A 21,115-nucleotide genomic window follows, 5' to 3' on the forward strand; every position below is an offset into this window, starting at 1 on the left:
CGAGTGTCATGAGAGTGCTGTAGTAGTGACCTCTTGCCTTATTCCTGTTCAACAACATTCCCACAGTGCCAAGCAAACTTTTTTTTAAAAGGGGTGATTACTTTTGTTTCTCCCTCTTGGAACAGCTTTATCGACCTGCCTGTTGTTGGCAAAGAGCCAATTACAACAAATTGAAAATGTGTCACCTCATGCTGAGTGCGTATTACACATCTGTGATTGTGAGGAGAAATTAGAGCTGGTGAGAGAACAGGGAATTGATGAGAAAGAGTAAAGCTGCAGTGCAAATAAAGATGTTTTCCTCATTAAGTTTAATATTGCAATACTGTTAACTCTGAACAGTATGGGGGATGATTTTTATGTTGCGTGGTGGAATTTTCTGTAACAACAAGATAACTGTCTTTCTGGTTCATTCACCTAGGTGGTCACATCTATCAGCTACACAGGTTGTGGCAAGTTGAGCTCATTCGGCACCAAGCTAAGTTAAGATAGATAGATATACTTTATTGTCCCCGAAGGAAAATTTGTCTTGGACTCCAAGTGCTGAGACAAGCTGCCGCCATGGTTAAAGGGAAGAAAGAAAAGTAAAAAAAGTTAAATTTCGCATTTGCACAACAATAATACAGTATAAATAACAGAGTTGCACATTTGCGCAACAAATACATAAACAAGTACATAGATAGATAGGCAACAAAGTTTCACATTTGCACAACAATAAATAAATACAATGCTACCTATTGCTGACCCACTGGTTGAGATTAACAGTGGTTAGTCTTTAAAACACCTAGAACATCTGGACACAATCAGGTCTTGATTAAGTTTAAGTGTATTTTTCAGTACAGTGTGAAGACTATTTGTTATGTACTAAACAACAGCAGATAGTTATGATGATCAGACCCTCATTATGGAGTAGAAACCATATTAAACCAGTCCAGCGCTTCCCTTTTCTCTAAGTTAAATCGACACGTGAAGAGCTGGATGGATGGCGCAAGACTTAATTTAGAGACTAAATCTAAAAAACAAGCTGGAAATGAGGCGCATCTGTGCAGCATTGAAATGACAGCTGAAAGCATCCCAGAATAGAAGTGCCAGTTTTGACAGCACCAGAAAGATGAGTGGATGTCAGAGGCCAGGGTGAAATCAGATAAGCACCAGAGGTGAAGAGTGGGAGTAACCAAAGACAGATTGAGTTGCATAAATAAGAATGAAACGTAAAAGTATTAAGTTTTATTACAGGAATGGTGTTGGACATTTTGGGAAACATTTAGGATGTGAGATGGGAAGACTGATACTACCTTAGTATCTGTGTGCTAAACATGAAGCAGCCTGTTAGCTTATCTCAATACAAAGAATGGAAACAGCTACTTGTCCAAAGCTAACAAAGTCAGCCTACCAGCACCTCTGTGATTTTACAGGGGGGTGGGGGTTGGATCTTGTTATCACTGTAAGATTGACGCACAACCAGCTGAGGAAGTCACATATCCTCTTTAACACTGCAACTTGTCATTACCTTGAGACATAGCCAGGCTAGCTGTTTCCTCCTTTTTCCTCTTGGGTTTGTGGGTGTGTGTTGTGTGAGGTTGTCCAAGGGTCTGACCTAATCATCTACCAGCTGAGATTAGAAATGACAATTAATGTTAAAACAATAGTGCTCAGTGGCGAATTTTAGGACACAAATACATGTTTTCCCTCACCATTTATATTGAATTAAAATCCTTTCCCTTTTAGAGGACATTTAAGCAAAGAAGGCAAAAAGAAAGAGAAGGAAGAGCCAGACCAATGACAGAAGTCATTGTGTGATTGCCAGTAGTATAGCATGGTTTCCAAAATATGTGACTGTTGAAAATTTGCTTGTTTGCTTAATTGATTAGTTTATCCTGAAGGGTTTAGTCAGGGCAACTTGATTTTCATCCAAAATACCTCTTGTGGTCAGATCTGAAGTACATCACAGAACTAGTCCAGCTGCCCTTAACTTAACTCTGCATAGACAATGGCCTGCATGACTGAGAATCCTCACATATTGATTTCTAGTGACAGGTTGATTAGTTGCAACTAGAGCAGCAATGATTATTCCTTTTTTTAAAAGGAGAAATGCCAAATATTGCAGTTGGTTGGGTTAGGGTTAATAAATGTGAATGAAAGACATCTATCCACCGTACGTTACCAATTTATTATCAAAACCACAGTGACCATACATCAAACTTAACATCAAGCACTTCTAGCACTAGAAGCCTGTACACAGAAACACACACATAGTACTCACACATATTTCTCACATATGCACAGCCCTGACTTAGTCAAACCATATACAGTCCAAACAAGTATGTCCTCTTTCTCTATGTATGGTAGCCTATAGCTGTAAGAAAAGACTGACCTATGCATATACTCTCCACTCTATTTTAGTAGAGTTTTGTGACATGCTCAGCATTCTGTGAGTGCAATGAGTGCAATTAATCTCATGTTCTGTTGCCCCTTATAGGCCTACTTCTGCTAGTGCCTGTTTTGATGGCCCTGACACCACCCAGCATGTGCACTCCCTTGAAGACCCTCAACGACAGCCTCCACCACAGGCGACGGTACATGGTGAGAGAATTATGGTTTGCAAGCATGTCAATGTGAAAGTGGAGGCACGTGCAAAGTCGCCTTGTGGGCGGGAGGTCAGTGGCCCGAATGTCTGGACCACCTGGGGAGGTTAGAACAGTGGAAGTCCATTAGCAGTACACCCCTGACCCTCAAAGACAAATGGCAAGGTTCAACCAAAGAGGAACATACTATGTTTTGATCTTTAAATCTTTAAATCATCATTTGGGGTCATTGAGGGGTCATTATCGGAAGCGTTGTCCACTTGTACATAAGGTAGTGACTTCCTGCTAGTCCTAGAATGACTTTCAATTGAGCAGTGCTGTCCCTCTATCCAACTATCCTGGATGCTGCTGAATCACTGTCATGAAGTGGTATTTAAAGAAAAAAAAAAGCTCTAATTGGCCTTACTCAGGGGTGGCTCTAGGCTTGGGTCTTACTAATCCAAAATTGGATTAGTAAGGTCCATACTAATCCAATTTTGGTATAACCCGAGGAAAGTACATCACTACTGAAGGGCCCAGATGGGAACTTAACTATTAATAGAACATGGCATAGTTATGGCTGCTTTGTGCATTATTGAACTTATGTTATTTTGGAAGAATTTGTTTAAATTGACTAGTTTTGATAGTAAATGTCACAGCCAATTACTCAAACATATGAAGACGTTTCTGATTTATGAAAAACATATGCTCATTTTTTTTTCTCTTGTTTTTTCCCCATTTGTGTTGCAGAAGCACAACTTCCCTATCAACTATACCATCAGGGTTCATCAGAAGGAAGTCTTTAAACTGTCAACCATCAACAGAATGGTAAAGATGGTTCAACACTGTCTCTTGATTTATTGTCTCTGTCTTTGAGGGCATAGTGGGGGAGACTCCTCGCATGATGCAGTTCATATGTACTACTAGTCTCACGAGTTTACCATCAGACAAAGGTCTGGCTGCATGAGAATATATCCAACTACACTTGAACCTCACCACAATGTATGTACTCCACTTCCTGTCTGTCTCTTCCCTCCCTACATGTACATGGTTTAGTGCAACATGGTGGTGCACTGTAGTGTACATGCTTGTAAAATACTGAAATAAATGTATCATCCTTTGCTCTTTAACATCCTTCTTCCTATCACAGATTCATATAATCTGATTACATCTCTCCTCTCCTTGACCCATCAGAGGTTACAGGTGGAGGGGTTGGAAGACTTGGTTCTCCAAAGGTTGTGGTTCCGGGTTAACCAAGGAGTGTTAAAAAAGGTAGGAACAGTATCTGTGTCAGGATGCAATTTGTCAAAAAACTAGGGATAAACATTTTCATTTATAATTATTCACAACAGGTTCAATGTTGCTTCAAATCCTGTATACCTGTACCGGTGTGCATCTCTCAAAGTGGTCTATTTGTCATCAGCCATGTCCACTTAACTTCATTTTGAATTTGTGAGATAGACAATTAGATAATTACATACTATGGGACATAAAACAATGAAATCACTCATTAATCATTTTACTTCAACTGCCCAAATGGGTGAAAAAAAATGGACCCTCTCCACAAAAGTTGACATACTGCCATTTTGTTCTTGTGGGTTATTGGATCTTGCTATTGCTACTAAAGCTATGCAGTTTATACTGTGTGTGTCATTGTTGTTACAACAAAAGTGGTTGATGGGTTCTGTTTCTTTTAACAGCAGCTGTAAAATGGTCATTTAAGTTGACTGAAGGTCATAAAATGCTAACAAACAAAGAGCGACGTACAACCGTTCACTGTGTGACACCAATCAAACGCTACTCAGATAGAAACAGGCTGCTTGATTTATAACTTTCTAAATTAGTCCTGTTTTCAAAGTAGTGTTAATCTGCTTGGGTCTGCTGTTAAACTAAATACAAATTGAAATTACAGATCATCCGGGTTTTGCCAGAGAGACATCCTTCGCGACCGTACTCTGCTGAGTTGGAAAGGCGCTTCAGGGATGCCGAAGGAGTCTTTGTAGGGTTGCATACCACTGAGGTAAGGCACAGTTCATGTTTCTGTACCACATCTGTATTCAGCAATTCAATAAGTAAGTTCCCTGAATTTCACTCAGAATGCAAGGGTCAGAGGATATTTGGCAGGAGAGGGATGTCACATTGATCCTATTAATCAATATTAGGAATGACTGACCTTATCATTAGAAAATGAAATGCCGCTTCTATTTATAATTCAACTAAAATTCAGAGTGAATTTAGACCTCACAGTGATCATTCAGCGAGTAGTGTATGAGGGATTTTGTGCACGGTAATGAGTACTGCAACGGTTTGCTCAATTTAGTTTTGCTCTGATGGTGTCTCATCAGTGCTGATATTTAACCAACTAGTCTACTGTATGGAAGAAACTCCATCCCATTTTATTCAGTCTAAATATGAGTCCTGAATGTTAAACCATGCTTGACCAGTGTCAAAAACAGCAATTTGAAGAAAACTTTGTAAACCAATCTCTCAGGCATGTAGCCAGTGATGGGCCTTGGCGGCACTGGCACACCAAGCCAAGTATGATCAAAGTACATTTTGTTACGAAAAATATAAAAATGTATGTAAGAAAGCAAATAAATATAAACTTGATTCATCATTGACATGTTGTGTCTGTTTGTCTCTGGATTTAAACATAACTGTTGAAACAAGTTGTAGGAAGCGTCTTGAATTGAATTGGTTATGGTTCAGCCAATGAAACGTTACCGCCACAACAATGGATAAACAAACTTATTTAATGTGCTATTTTAAATAAGCAAAAGACATGGCACTGCCTTCATTGACAAAGTCCAGCCAGTCCAGTTCTTCACAATCCACAAGAATTTTAGCCCGACCACTGGCTCCTCAGTGCCAGTGCTCTCACCTGGTCAGTCTGATGGCTGTTTACCTGCCAATTTATCTGCAACTGATAAACCACCTTCACAAACAAATTTGAAGATATTTCCCTGCAATACCAAGAAGGGTGCTTCAAAGTAGTATGGACAGTTTTCTTGGTTGGAATACAGTGTAAACGAGAAGCGTGCACTCAGTAAAGTGCAGATCTCCACCAGGTATGTTCACTCAAGATGGCAGTAAACACAACAAAAATGGGGATGTATTTTTCTTGGATCATGATTAACTTTAGTGGATCAGAATATATCAGGTATGGAATTAATCTGCACATATTCCAGTTGAGATGAGACCAAACTTTTCTATGGATGTCATTTTCTGAGTTATGAGAAGAGGCCAAAATGTGTCCTGCAACAGATTAGGCAAGCTTTGCTTTTAGTCTAGCTGATGGCCGGGAATGCCTTTTGCTATGTTGTGAGACATATTGTTGTATGACAAGAAATCTTGTCAACATTCATTTGAATTCACAACACAAGCTGATCTCAAGTCACCAAAATTTTGCATTGATTGATCTAATGTGGCAACAAGGCATGATTGGTTGTCTGTAGCAGAAACAAGATTCTAAACTGAAGTAGTTGTTAATCACTTGAGGCTGGTTGGAAGAAGTGAATAATCAGCAGTCAATGGCGGTATAAAACACATCAGTCAAAGGTGTTATAAAAGGGTTTGGGTGTTTCAAAAAACTGTAAATCACTGCAACTTATGGGGGGGGGGGGGAGTTAATTGTATGTTTTAAGTTTCTCAAATTACATGTTTTTCTGTTTTATGTAAAGCACATTGAGTTGCCATTGTGTATGTAATACGCTATATAAATAAAACTGCCTTGCCTTGCCTTACCCAAATAATATATATGGGTCCAATAGGTATGTGAGATTAGCTGCAGACAGATGCATACATGGACACAACCAAACGCACAATCCCAGGATTATGCATGGCGAAGATATTGAGGACACCCTTTTCTGTAAAATTTGCAGACGGTGAATCATTTCCAAGACAGAGGTTTGTGGACTGGAAGCACCTTTGTCAGGCAGTTTCAAAGCTGTAGAGCCAACCAAACTGCAGGCTGGGGAAATGTGTTAAATCAAATATACTCTACTATTCATTTATTCAGATGAATAAGGACCATCTCAAAATCATTTTGGATATTGTTCTGTTTGTGCCAAGCAGATTCCCCTACATTGACACAGGGAAAATGCAGATGCTCTCAATAAAGGAAACTTTATAGAACTGTTCAAGTTCATGTGCAAATATGATCCAGGATCCAAAATCATCTAGAGCAGCTGCCCAGAAATGGATCTTTGATGAGCCCAGATGTTAAAAATGAGCTGCTGGAGTCAGCAGCCTCCTTGCTGTTGCACAAGATCAAAGCAGAAGCCGTGAAACACCAGGCACCTATTAATTCCTCATGGCAGACTAATATAAGGATGAGTCAAAGTGTGAATGCGTAGCTGTTTGTGTGAGGTATGTTCACGCAGGCACAGACACAGACACAGACACAGGTGAACTGAGCAGAGAGTTTCAGAGAGGATATTACTGGTGATTGAACCACTGCAACTTATCTCTGCACGTTGGCTCTGGGTGTTGGCTTCAGTTTCAGACTGAGATTCTATTGCACAGGGTTCATACCAACATTGTCAGTTTCTGTGTATCAGCCTATTATAAGGACTAAAAGAGAGCTTTGTTTGATTTAGAGACAATGAGGTTAATAGCCGATGCAGAAAAATTAAATCACAACCTGGGACATCACAGCTGGGACCAGATGGGGAAGTCTCCCGGCAAGGCTCGCAGGACATGTGATCACAACTAGTTTGGGAAAGGCAACAAGTCTGAGAAATGATGATGACCTAAGACACATCTGGAATCATATTCTTGACAGACCACTGACAGAGCCGGACAGAAGGAGTCTCTGTGGACCCTGTGTGAACACGATTACGTATCAGTTTAGGATGCTGAACAATATTCATTGAGCAACTACGTTGGAGAATCGCCAATGGGCTGGAATTTTCACCCCTCATGGAAGTATTGGACATGAGGGCCGGAATACAAGTGCTCAAGACATTTTTCCAAACCTCAACAAACTTCTTTGAATCATCGTCACACTTCCAATGACTTCTTGTAGTGTTGAGAGACTGTTGTCCATTGTAGGTGTAATTAAAACGGACCTCAGAACATCCATGAGTAGTAGTTGTCTCAACAACCTGTCCTTTGAAAAGGTTCTTGGACTATACTGAGATCATCTCTGTATTCAACACTGAGCCCGACGACAATGGTAGGCCCGTTGTTTTACTTATTTTTAACTTTTCATATTTGCCCATGAAGGGGTTTCAGGCTTACTGTTAATAGGCTGCAATATTTATTTTAAATGAGTTCATTTTTTCGCACAAGGCTAAATTTCAACCAGTTTTCATTGTATGTGGTTGCTTTCATAGAAATTAAGGAGTGTGTTTTCATTCTTTATTTTCCCTTTTACAGCTGATTTGTGTAAAGACCTGCATGTACATTTGCTGTTATTTGTGAGCTGACCATGGTACTGAAGCAACGATGGCTTTAATGAATGCATGAGGGATATGCTACATGTGCAATGTCTGTCTCATGCATGCTATATCATGCAGTAATGACACCTTCTCTGCTGTGTGGGTTTGTTGAGTTGCCACGATAAATAAAAAGGTCAATTAATGTGCTATAGATCTGATGACCTGCTGGTGCATATATATTTTAGCCTGAATAGGATATAATAGATCATTTTTTGCCTATACTGTTGTGTACAGCCTTTATAGACTGGCCACTGTTGGTTGAGGATGTTGTGCAGGCAGGCTCAATGGCCTTGTGTTGACGCAGACAGTGTGTCTGATATCAGTAGACAATAAGTCTGCACTGATCACAGTCCGATCATATTCCTTTGATCCACATCTGGTTTCATCTTCTAGTAATTAGCTCAGTAATTAGGTTAAATGCACATCCCTGGGTCACATTCATAAAGTATTTTATCTCATCACTAGGAGTGATAACATTAGTGACTCTAAATGGCTAGTTTCCTTTCTAGTCCAATTACTTCTCAACCTTTTGTAACTTTAGGCTCACTTCTTATTGTTAAAAAAAAATCCCAAATAAGAAATGAGGAAAAAAAACATAACAAGACAAAAAGGAGAAAAAGTAAACTTGGCTGCAAATATGTTATTCCAGTGTCAGTTGTAATAACCAAAATAAATATTCTGCTTACCCGCAGTGAGACACTTGGGTTTGATTCTGGGAAATAAAGAGATCAAGTCATGGTGGGATGGGTGAGAGGCTGGCATGCAAAGTAGCATTCAAAGTTGCTTTCAGTATGTTCCTTGCCTTTGATTTTGGGACCTGTCACAACATATAACCCTGACTCGTATAAATAGGTGGTGGTGGTCAACTTGTGTGATGCAGTGGATAGAGCCATGTCTTCTGAGGCAGGATCCTCAGAGAACGGGTACAAAATCCAGAAGTTTCCATGTTATGAGTTGTGTGGGAAGTAGTCTGCAAACTGAGTCAAATGCTGTGAAATGGAGTGAAAATGTCAAATTTTCCTTCCGCCATTCCTCTTTTCCAAACAATACTTTTTTTTTTCTTGCAGCCCTCAGTTTTGTCTGAAACCAATAACACTGTGTTGTTTCTGCCTTGCTTTGATATATTGAACTGATTTAACTGGTCAAATAAATCTGATGAATCGGCCAGTTTCTCACCAAAGTTACCAAGAGGGGAGTGCTGCTCTTCCTGAAATGTGTGCACTTCTTTTCTCAGTTCAGAAAGGTGTCTAAACATACATCCTCTTGAAAGCCACCTTACGTCACTGTGGTACAAGACTTGCAAATGATCTGCATCAAGTCTTTCACACCTTAAGTATATTTTTCTTAATACAATCGACAGTTTTCATACAGTTCTGGTTACATCTGCTTTGTTGCTAGACTTTCCCTATTTAAAAAAAACAGTGCATCCACTCGGCGCCTGGCACCCTTTCATGGATCTGTTTGACAATAATTTGATGCATTCCTGTCATTGGTGCAGTGCTGTCTGTGCAAACACCTGTACAGTATTTCCAATCAAGACTTTTTTCAGTAAATGAATCATCAAGGCAGTGCATTGCATTATCTGCAGTTGCTCTTGTGGGAACCTCTTTGCAGTAGATCCTCATTTACAATCCCTGTAGTATCTTACAAAAGCTCATTTTAGAAAGCACACATGCAGTCTATCCTTGAAATGTTCAGGAACATTTTGTGGAAGGGATCATATGTGAATGGGAGCATGGATTAATATTTATCTAAATCTTTACCACTAATTTCCCGCCTCAAGAGTTACAGTAGTAACCTTTCAGGGAATATACTGCTTTGTTTTGCATGAAAGCAGTAACATTGCAGAGACAAGGCACATACAGAGTTATGAATGTCTTCCACGTGGAGTGAGCGAACCGATCACAAGACTCACTCATAATGTATTTGAATTTGTGACTTGTTTATGGTTGCCTTGCCAATGTTTTTGCAGGTGGTGTCTCAGACTTGTTGAATATCAAATACATTACAAGAGCATTAGACTGAATGTTTACTGGACTAAAACAGCTCATCTTCCCCCACGAACACACGCATCTGGCTTTGGCCTTCTCCCCAATCTTCATCTTCTTCTGTTGAGTTTTATGTCGGTTGGCATCCATAAATGTTGCATTATTGCCATCTGCTGGATTGTCCCTTGTGCTATCTATTCTAGCACTGGCATGGCATGTACTAAAAGGCACAAGACAGGAATGAAGGGATTTTGCAAATAGCTCAGGTTCATTCCTCCATCCTTTGATATGGGGCTTAACCTTTGAATAGTAACATCTATAAATAAAGTGTTTACCCAGCAATCCAAGTTTTTCTTCTTTATATGCACATCAACTTTTAATCAACATCACATTTAAAGGATTCAGTAATATATCTGTTGAATGAAGCCAGCTCTAAAACGAAAGCCGTTCATGCACAGGTTTACAATGAAAAAAACATGTTCTCTACCGTATCGTGACTATCTCTCCGCTCCGTTACATATTCCATATGTACAGGGAATGATCCCCCCTGCTGTCAAGATACGTGGATATTTCTTTAAGGCACACCAGCTTGCCCGGTCACGTCTTATGGTTCACCTATAAAGAACTTGTGTTAGTATGTTATCACTGAGTCTGATTGAACCATGTCTCTGAGTGATGTGGTTCCAATAATTCATGAAAGAAGTGATTGTATAGATTGCCTCTTCGTCTGTATTCTTGGAGAACATATTTTCTTTTCAGCTGATTAGGGTAGTATTGTGTTGATTAAATATATCTAATAAACATATCAGTGAATTGCTTGCTACTTCAACTGATACCTTCAGTACAGAGTGGCCTCGTTTCTGATACAATGTTAGAATGCACCAAAAGCTGTTGAATCATGTTTTAGGGGGACTGGAATGGTCATTGTTCATTCTGTGACAACAATGTGTGCAAGGGGCCAAAAACAAACAATATAGCGGCATTGTTAAGGTCAGTCAACTCATAACTGTTAAAAAATATATAGTTAAACACGGTGGTTGGACATGTCAGATGTAACATTAGCCTAGCTAACATAATACCAACAACCCTACATAACTCTCCACATAACCTTTTCATTTCAAAAGCAATCTGTTTTATGTTACTGCATCCAAGGGAACGCTAGCTAGCTAACAGTGGTAAAACACAATAACTGGTCATTGAAATTATGCATTTTGATTTGATGTTTTTTTGTGTGTGAATTCTTGAGCACATTTACACATAATACCTAGCTTTGTAAATTACAAAAGAAAAATTCCAACTATATGGCAGGACCTCTGCCTCCCACTGGTGGACCTTCTAGCAGCCCACAGTTCAGAGAAAGGCTGAAATAGAGAATTGGAATCCTGTAAAAATAATACAATGTCGACTTTGTTTTAGTTACAATGCCCTCAGTAACGTTGAACAAGGGGTTGGTCTCATGCTGGTGGGTGCACAAATATTGTTGCCAGGTGATTATGCAACTGAAAACAGAAAGCAAATAGAACCTAAAGACCAACAACTACATACACAATGTTTTGTAAGCTTTGTGGAAACCCTGGATATAGGCTGATGTAAGGCATCAACCCTCAGACAGACCATAGACTGCATAGTTCAGCCTGGGCACTTGACAGCATTATGTGCTAAAAGCATCTATTGGGCATCTATTGGCAACCAATCTTGCTTTTTCCACAGCACAGAGAGGCTTTGTGCTTTTTTCATCAAGTCATATGTCTTGTGCATATTGACCTTGTATAACAGCAATAAATATCCAGTGCTGGAATACTAACGTTAAATCTTTTTTAATGTTACATGTTTCATAAAAGCAATTTGCGAGCTCTACTTATACGTAGATCAAAAATAGTAGCAGTGTCACATTTCACAAATGATTGTGGCTTGCAAATTGCAAATAAATCTGTGAGTTTTGATTACTGAAATGTGTTAGAATGTCCAGGAGAAGAAATAACCACATGTTGCAGAGTTTATATGTTGCAGATTAGGTGTAAAAATAAGTTTCTCCTCAGATATTGACATGTTCAGATGCAAAGTACAATCAACTTACCGAGTTGTGTCTATGGTTTGTGTGTGTGTGTGTGTGTCCAGGTGTGTGACGACGATCTTCCAGAGACTATCGCAGAAATTTGGGATCATTTAACAGAAGAGCCTAACAGAGTGCCAGAGTCCAGCTGGCGATTTGTTACTCCAAAATTTCTTCTGGATAACTTCTGCCACACCATGCTCTGCCTCTTCAGTGACTGCTTTGACAGCACAGAAGCACACCAGGACTGTAAGTATAACATAGGACATGTGAAGAAACCCTCAGGCTATAACCAACAATAGAACAAATATAATATGTTGTATTTTATAATGAGACTATAATAGATTTGCAGACACTAACACACACACATCAAATGCTGTGTAAAAGCAAATACAATCAACAAAAAGGCCTTTTAAATATATGATTCATAGCTTTATAACATTAAGATAGTATCTGTTAGGTAGTCTAAACTCTCCACACCGGACATTCCAATACTTAGGAGTCCTGATGTTTAAGGGTCCATTAACATTTGTTTCTCATCTACATTTTGGAACAGCCATGCCAAGATACTCAGGCCATGATATGTCTCATATGGGGTTAAAGATTTTGTGAAGCAAGTGGTTGTGCATTTTTTCACGTCAAATGGACATTCATCAATCAGGAACCAAGTCAAGTTTGAAATGAGATGTGGCATAAGCAAAATTTAGTTGACAGGAGTCTAGACAGTTATACACCCATCATGTTTTCTAATTATTTATGTCATGTCATGCATCTATTGTCAAAGCATAGTAAAGCCTTTGATGCCCTGGGTCGTGCCGAAGCCTTTGCCACGGCATTTGGACACATTTTTGTGGCACCACTGATACTGTATCTGCATAGAGAAAAAAACCCCTCACATATACTTATTATTGAATTCCTCCTTGTCAAAATTGTTGCCAAACTCACAAATAGACCCACGCATACACACAACTTTTCCATCATAGCACCAGCAATAGTAAATACCAAAATGGCACTTTCATTGCTTGTTCCACGAAACCATCATAAAACTGTTGTAATTCATCAAAATCATGAGGATGGGCAAACTGTAAATGGCTGTAATAAATAAAAAGCAGTTAAATAAAATGTTAACCTCTATTTAACTTAGTAGAAGTGTGTTACACTGATGACACTGACACACTGTTAAATGAGACATTTAACAGGCAATTTAACTTTAATAACCCTTATTTTTAGTTGAGTGTGACAGTTGACATTTGTGACTTCTTCCAAACAGTGTGCATCACTACTTGTTGAGCAGGATTAAAACATCTGTCTTTCATTTTGTGTGCGTGTGTACTTGAAAGCAGGTGTGGAAGTGATATAGCTCCAGTTCACAAGAAGTATGCATTAGGTCTGATATGGCCTTGTTGACCCTTGTATCTGCTTTCAACAAAAGCAAATTTATGATCTTTTTAATATTGTACAGTCTCCTAAAAGAAACCCAACTCAGAACAAAGTTAGGTTTTTATTTACATTTAAAAATCCTGTCAGCATTGGACTGTGGTGATGTATTTTACATGCATTCATCTTCATTTCTGGATGTAGTCTATGATGCTTCCTTGTGGTATCATTATAAGTCATTTTATCTAATTTCACAGGGAGTTTGACCTGGTTGCAGACATTTAGAATAACTATATAGAAATAATCTTCCTGCTGATGGTCTATGCTTCTGTATGTTATATAGAGGCATCATGAGACTGTTCCATAAGTTCCCTGTGGTAACTTTGAGACAATATAAAATATCTCTTTGATTATGATTAATATTAAATATTGCCATTCAGTTAATGATTTAATAACAAGCCCCTAAAAAAATGATTCAAAGTAAGCAATATTTAAATGTATAGTGCAGCTTTGCCGGTTTTTGCTGTTTATAGATTGCTGAGACAGGCATATCTAACTTGTTTTTGAAGAGACCTTCCTCCACTCTGGACGAGGGGCCCCCCAGACATTGCTCTACTTAAATGGACAGGAACCTGAACCTTACTTTAACATGAAGGACATGGAATGTAATATGTTTGCAAGAGGGAAAGCAGAACATTGAGGTAGTTTAACACTATTATGAGCCTCATGTGGGCTTTAATCTAGACCAGCAGACCACCACAAGAAAGATTATCGCACTCAGAATTTAAAGCAGTTTCTGTCTTTATGTTGTATGTTATATGATTTATCTCCAAATATCACATGAAAACACAAACTGTGGCTAATCAGTTCAGCAGCCAAAACTATCACTACTGTCCTTCTACTCAGCTGAGAGAGTGGACTAAAGCTGTTGAGTTATTTGTTGTTTGGTTGGTAATTTAAGAGTGGTTCACCCTTTACAAATACTGCAAACATGTTTATTCTTGGAAAATGAATACCTCTCAGCAGACCTGCATGTTGTACATATGATATGCGTAAGAAGACAGGTGTGGAAAAAGGTGGCAACATGTGCCGATGTGCTGTGCATCACATTGCATTTCTTAACCAAAATTTAATCATACAGGAAACTGTCATGTGACGTGCAGCACTTACAGTCACATGTGTTCCCATGCCTTTCACTCATAAGTATAGGGCAGCTGTCAGATGACTGTTACAGGAACTGTGAAAGTCACCACTGACCCCAGAATTACATTACATCAGCTAAGTACCAAATGAAGTTAACTCGCTCTCTTTTAAGAATACTCCAGTGGTCCGCTACATAAATGTCATTTACATGTCAGTAAAATTAAAGAAAATTATCATCCCCAATGCAATTTCCAGTCCAGTAAAAACAGGCATTGTCCCACTGTGGTTAGGGTTGGAATACACAAGTAACTACAACACTTGCTGCAGTGCTCATGTTTCCCTGCTTATATTGTGCCAGTATATCAAGTATCAAGCAAATTAATAGTCAAGAGGAATGCAAGAAATGTGAGATGGACATCGTCTAGAGGCAAAGGGGACATATCATGCTTTCTGTGATTTTCTGCTATTTTCATACTGTCATGGGGGCCCCATCTTTTGGTCAGCGCACAGTGGATGGCGCGCGTGGCGCATGTGTCTCAGTTTCCCCTGGCGCAGTTGTCATTTTCTCGCCCTATGCCTACGTTGTCTAAATAGCAAATGCACTTGCACCAGTCTGTGCACCTATGGGCGTGTTGGTCTCAACATGAGGTGTGGTCAGGCGCATTAGTGGCGCATTGCTATTTTGAGGCAGAGGAAAGCGTTTGAGCTACTGACAAAAAAAAACAGGTCTAAAGTCACTGGTGCATATGTTACTGTTATTTAAGGGAGCATTATCAAGAGTCCAATATGCTCCTTTATAGACGGGTATATAGACGCAGACACTGTGCTTGTTACCACTCGGACGCGCAGCAGCACACAAACATGCAAAACATTACAAATAAAAGGACCACAACGTGAATTCGTATTATGATGTACATCAACATATTAAAAATACATGTCATATTAGTTAGTCATAATATTTATCAGATTTAATTAATTGTAAAAAAATGGAGAGCGCCGTTGTGGACAGTCCTAACAACCTATGAAAGTCTGTAGCCTCTGATGCTGCACAGAGCACAGTGCCATTACGCACAGCCACTCACTGTTTATTCAATCAGCTGATGACACCAGGCTGCTGCAGTATAACCACACACACCTCTACACTCATCAGACTGGTTGGTTATATGTCCATATTCTTCCTTTATATGAATTAAATGTGAGGTTAGCGGATCATCAGACAACTTTCCTTTCAGCAAAAGTAACTCATGCTATATTATAGAAACACATTGCTGGGTAAATGTGCTGTTATAATAGCAATCCACTAAAGTGACAGTGCTCCTGGATATGAAAGGGAATGGGAGATGACACTCTGATTGGTTTACCGCGTGTTACTCCCAAAACACGCCTATGATTAATGAGGGGACTTAAGTCCATCCCTTTTAGACCTCCGTTAAAATAGCAAAAGTGGATTTGGATAGCCCCAAAGGTACTTGCACCACACGCTTCACCCCATGCGCTATAGATCGTTAAAATAGGGCCCATAATGTTGGATGTTAGACATAGTAAAAGTTTTAGTAGAACGTAGAAGTATAGATAATATCACAAATAAAGCATGCAGGGTCATTTCTAGATGGTAACCCTTGATTTGCAAAACTCGACAGTTTTGCAAATACACATCACAACACTACTACACAACACTTTATTTATAATATTGCCTCTACTTCCTCCTCATGGTGACGTCAGATTGTTTGCACATGCCCACAAATGGCCACCTGTTGGTAGCCTTTGTAAGATTGTTGCTAAGTTTGCTTCACGGGTTGTTCACGCTTTCCAACTTGCGTATTTTGGATCGTATTCAGGCTCCAACATTTACAGATTTACAGACAAGAAAAATAAGTGGAATCCTGCTTCTACTGGTTGTTTATGTAGTGCTTTGTTTATATTTGCAGAGGGGCAACTTGCAGAAGCTAACCAATCAGAACAGAGTGGGCTCCACGGGAGGGGGACTTAAAGAGACAGGAACTTAATTGAGGAGCTACATAAAGGACCCATTATAGGATATTGACAGGGGTTTTTTGAACTGTAAATCATGTAAAGATATTGCAGTTGAGCCCTAGGATATAAATAGACTAAGAAATGTGCATGATACGTCCCCTTTAAAAGTAAATCTATTACATCTCTAAGTAGAACTGCAGACCCCAACCTGACAAGGACTATAGAAGAAGCTTAAATACACTTTTTAAGAGCAATAAACAGAATGAATCTCAAAGAAAGAATTTTTGTATGGAATTATTCATCAAAGGTTTTTATACTACACTTTAGTGTTACTTCTCAGACCTAAAAACCTATCTTTATACAAAAGCATTTTATTAAATGTCTTTGATAGGTTCTCATTTTAACTTTAAAAAAAAAAAAAGTTCTTCTCCGTAGCACTTTGAGATTGCTGAAATGTAAAGTGCAATACAAATAAAATGTGTTATTATTACATTTATTAAAAGTCCTAAAAGTGCACTAAGCCCTGCCAGACATATATCCTCAATGGAAATAAAAACACCTTTATGAAAAACTGAACTTGTAAACAGATTGATAAAATAATGGCACAGATGGGGAATGCAGTGTTGCAATCAGCAATGCTTGCTGGAAGTAAACCAGAACGTTTCACTAATACAGATAAGTGTTGTAATTACTCTGCCCTGGCCTTACGCTCACGCACACAACATAATCCATCATTATTAGTTATGACAGCATACAGTGTGTGCTGAATGACCTTCTCATCTGGAGCTCACAATGTCATGGCATTCCTCAAGGAAACAGTGCTCCGTTATGATGTGTCTCATATGGATGTTAAAGTGATATTGTTGTCAAAATCTCATCATCTTTATCCTTTGTGGTAAGCCTTGTTTTTTTTTTAATTGACAGAGGATTACAACAGTAAAAGTTATTATTCACTTCTCCTGTCTGTCCATGAGACAAAGCATTCAAACACTTTTAATTTTGCCAAAATATAGATAATACACTGATTCCATTTAACTCCTCGTGTGCAACCAAGTCAAGGCATTTGCAATGGTTCACTTCCTGCTCTTTCATTCGGTCACTGGCTTTCTTGAGTCTGGTGTTATTTTAGAGGAAATAATTGTTTGATTGAGGAATTTAATAAGAAGGGAATTTATAAGAACAAAGAAACCAGAGGAAAGTCCATCAGGCTCGAACGTGACAGATTGACTAGCTGGTTGCGGGTTTGATACGCGTGGGAGTTTATTTTGCCACTCAGTGGTGTGGAGAGGGTTGGTACCACATAAAACAGTTACATCTGTTAACAGCCTCATACAAACCAACAAGCAATGCAGACTTTGTAACAATAGTGTCGGATCATTACATTATCATGCAAACATGTTTTGGCAAAGCTCTCAAATAGGCAAATATGGTTAGGAGAATGCAATTTGGAGGCAGATTTGGCCAAACTGCAGTGTGTAAACTCAATAATAGTGGCCATATCATCCTCCTTACAGTAATATTTATTTTCAACACAAACATGGAGAATAATTTAGAGCAGATGGGATAAAAGAGGGGAGGTGATAAATGGATGGAATTAACTGAAATGTGTAGAATACGATGTAGTTTGTTTGAGGCTTGTTTTTCTTTTCTTTGTTCATTCAGCTCTTAGTTGTTTCAATGTTTTCGGCATAGCTTTGGGATTAGAGCAGTGAGAAGAGGAATAGAAAAGACAAAATGTTGAGAAAATGTTAAAAAAAAGTATAAAACAAAAACATTTGCGATTAAACGTTGCTATTCATCAAATCTCAAAGTAGAGCTAATTATACTGTTATCTAAGGGTATACAGAATAGTTTTCAATATAAATTATCTATACTTAATGAATTTTGAGTGGTCAAAAATGGCTCGCAGATCAAATAAAAACTGCCCATGTGATAAAATAGATGCTTTTTCAGGAAGTCTGCTGTGGTCTGGAAACTAGCCAGATAATTAATTAATGATAATTAGTTGAACATGCTGCTTAAGTGGTCTAAGTCTCTGTGGTGCAGTCACAATATTTAGTATACTTCAACAAGTACAGCTGCAATTACTTTGCATGTGAGTGAAAATGAAAGGTGAAACCTCAGAGCAAAACTGCGCTTAAATTAACTCTGGTCCCATGGGTCATTCTATATATCCATATGTAAAAGTGATCCACATTCATTATGTGACATGATAGTTTTTATAGTAGTAATTCAATAATCTGCTCAGTCAGTGAGGAATGAAGGTGTAAATGTTTAATGGAATTTTTTCTCTTGTCTATTTTTCAGACTGTGGTGTTGCTCATTGGAGGAAAGGCAGGAAGAAAGACTTACAGCCTGAAAGCTGAGAAGAAGCCAGCTCGGTGAAGTTGTCCCTGTTGAAACTGAATAGGGATTAGTATCATAATCTTCCTTGAGCTACAGGGAGAGGGGGAAAAGGACAATCCACCCTGAAACAAGAGAATTCAGTCCTGAAATGTGAACATCAATAAGTCTTTTCCCAAATCTACCAAAGAGAGTCAAGATTGTCTTGATGATATGCTGAAGACATAAACCCTGACGCAGCTCCATCAACAAAAGCAGAATGAAATTTTAGTTACAGTAGTTTTGTGGGGATTTAATGAGCATAGTTGGTTCTGCTAAAATTAAATACAGCTCAATCAGCAGTAAAAGCTCCAAGCTCCTCACATTTTTCATTATCTGCCAGTTAAGAAGCCTGATGTATTTGTCTCTTGATGGCATCTCAGCTTGATGCTTTGATACTTTGGTTAGTCTAGTTTTGGAAGACATTTGTTCATGTTCACATACAGTGACTAAATTGATGTACAATCAATATATTGGATAAATTCTTTTCTACGGTGGATTCTTTAAAAAGGAGGGTGCAGCGCAAGCTGCTTTTCCCTCTTCAGCAAAGGGTTAACTTCACCTGGAATGATTTGGAGTGTTGCTTTGCCAAATCTCTGCCCACAAAGCCTGCAATGTGCTCCCGTGGACCTGCGTGGTTCACCTCAGAGACCAACAAGAAGCAGTAAGAGAGACTACAAACTGGATTTTTATGAAGCGACGTCTGCGAGCTAGTTCAGGCAGCCCAGCTTGAGCTGCTGCTCCTCTCACATGCCATACTTCCTTCACTGTACCATATATCCAACACACCCTTATAATCATGGCGGTGTATCTAAGCCGTCAGTGCTGTGCTCAGACTTTGCTGCATGCCTGCTGCTACATTGCTCACATGCTTGCTTTCTGCCATCGTGGCTGCTGTTCATATAGCATTTCAAAAGTCTCACCTCCACTCCGGCATCTGCCTGTTGCCTCTGAGTCTATCTTCCCCTATCGTCACTCTCCACTCACTGCTGTGTGAGATCAATGTTTCCTTGTGGGGAGCGACGGGGTCAGAGCCTAGACGCCAACATTAATGCTGTACATATTCTACATTTAAATAATAATCTACTCCATGTGAGCTGGCTGACTGAAATTATATTGAGAAACTTCAGTATCCAGCTGACTTTGTACCATAGCCAGACTTCTATGAACGCCTCTTTCAGACATAAGTGAACTAGAGCAATGTACATTAACTGAACTTCAAACCTAAAGGCAAACTGATAACTACTGTTTTCTCTTCCCTCTTCAGTTGTTGGCTATGCATTTCTTACTTTACAAGTTTTTTCCATGTATTTCTTTCTAAATGTTTATCCTGCACAAAGTGTGAGTTGAACCCAGACAAACAGTGATATGTACAATCATCTCCCTCCGTCCAAGCTATGCATTTTTTTTATATTTGCTGTTGATCTGTTATGAGTTTTATTTTATTTTATTGTTGTTGTTTTTTTTTCACCTGGCAACTATTGATGACATTACAAATATGAAGTAATATCACAGTCAGCATTTGTTAACTTTACTATCGAGGCCCCAAATCCAGACGCATTTCCAAACATCATAGTTGAATAGATAAATAATCTGTAATAATGTAATAATGCTGTGATATTTAGCCAGAGGGAAATACATTTTGCTAGAAATGTGCGAAGTTATATATCATCAGCTACAAATCTCAGCATCTAAAGCTGCAAAGATGAAATCTGAAACTCAATGCAATTCATGTTTAAATGCCACGGAAAACATCACAGCTACACTCAGTGCTTATTATAAATATTCATATCTGTTGCACTTTCAAATTTTTTTGTTATACTTTGACAAATTCTGACTTTTTACCTCAAAGCAAATCAGTATTCCCTTTCATTTTTTTCTGTGTGCCTGTCAGGTTGTGTCAGCGTTACTAACTTCTTATGACTATTACTACTACTCTGAGATGTATTCAATTGTTGGTTTTTGAGGGACTAAGGCTATCTGCTAGATCTCATACAGTACTGAGATGGTACTACACTTAAATAGATGCATTGGGTTGGGAGACTCTTTACATACACAATGCAAATAATGCAAATGTTAAATCTGTGACACCTGAAACTGAAACATTAGGGCAAGTCGACTTCATGTTTTTAACGTAATATGACCAAAAAAATGTTTGAATGGGATATACAGGTACACAACAGCACCAAAAAAACG

The 21,115-nt window shown here is 38.8% G+C and overlaps 1 protein-coding gene across 1 annotated transcript in view; it reads left to right on the top strand.

The window, feature by feature from the left end:
* The window catches only part of il34 (interleukin 34), a 30,905-nt gene extending 9,790 nt beyond the window's left edge, over positions 1–21,115 (top strand). The window contains exons 2-7 of the mRNA XM_053319055.1: positions 2,477–2,580; positions 3,312–3,389; positions 3,756–3,833; positions 4,474–4,581; positions 12,109–12,292; positions 18,845–21,115. Coding sequence (XP_053175030.1) covers positions 2,477–2,580; positions 3,312–3,389; positions 3,756–3,833; positions 4,474–4,581; positions 12,109–12,292; positions 18,845–18,903 — 611 coding nt within the window. The 3' untranslated portion in view covers positions 18,904–21,115. The remainder of the gene's footprint in view (positions 1–2,476; positions 2,581–3,311; positions 3,390–3,755; positions 3,834–4,473; positions 4,582–12,108; positions 12,293–18,844) is intronic.

Source organism: Scomber japonicus, chromosome 5 (assembly GCF_027409825.1).
Source record: "Scomber japonicus isolate fScoJap1 chromosome 5, fScoJap1.pri, whole genome shotgun sequence".
Classification (NCBI taxonomy): domain Eukaryota; kingdom Metazoa; phylum Chordata; class Actinopteri; order Scombriformes; family Scombridae; genus Scomber; species Scomber japonicus.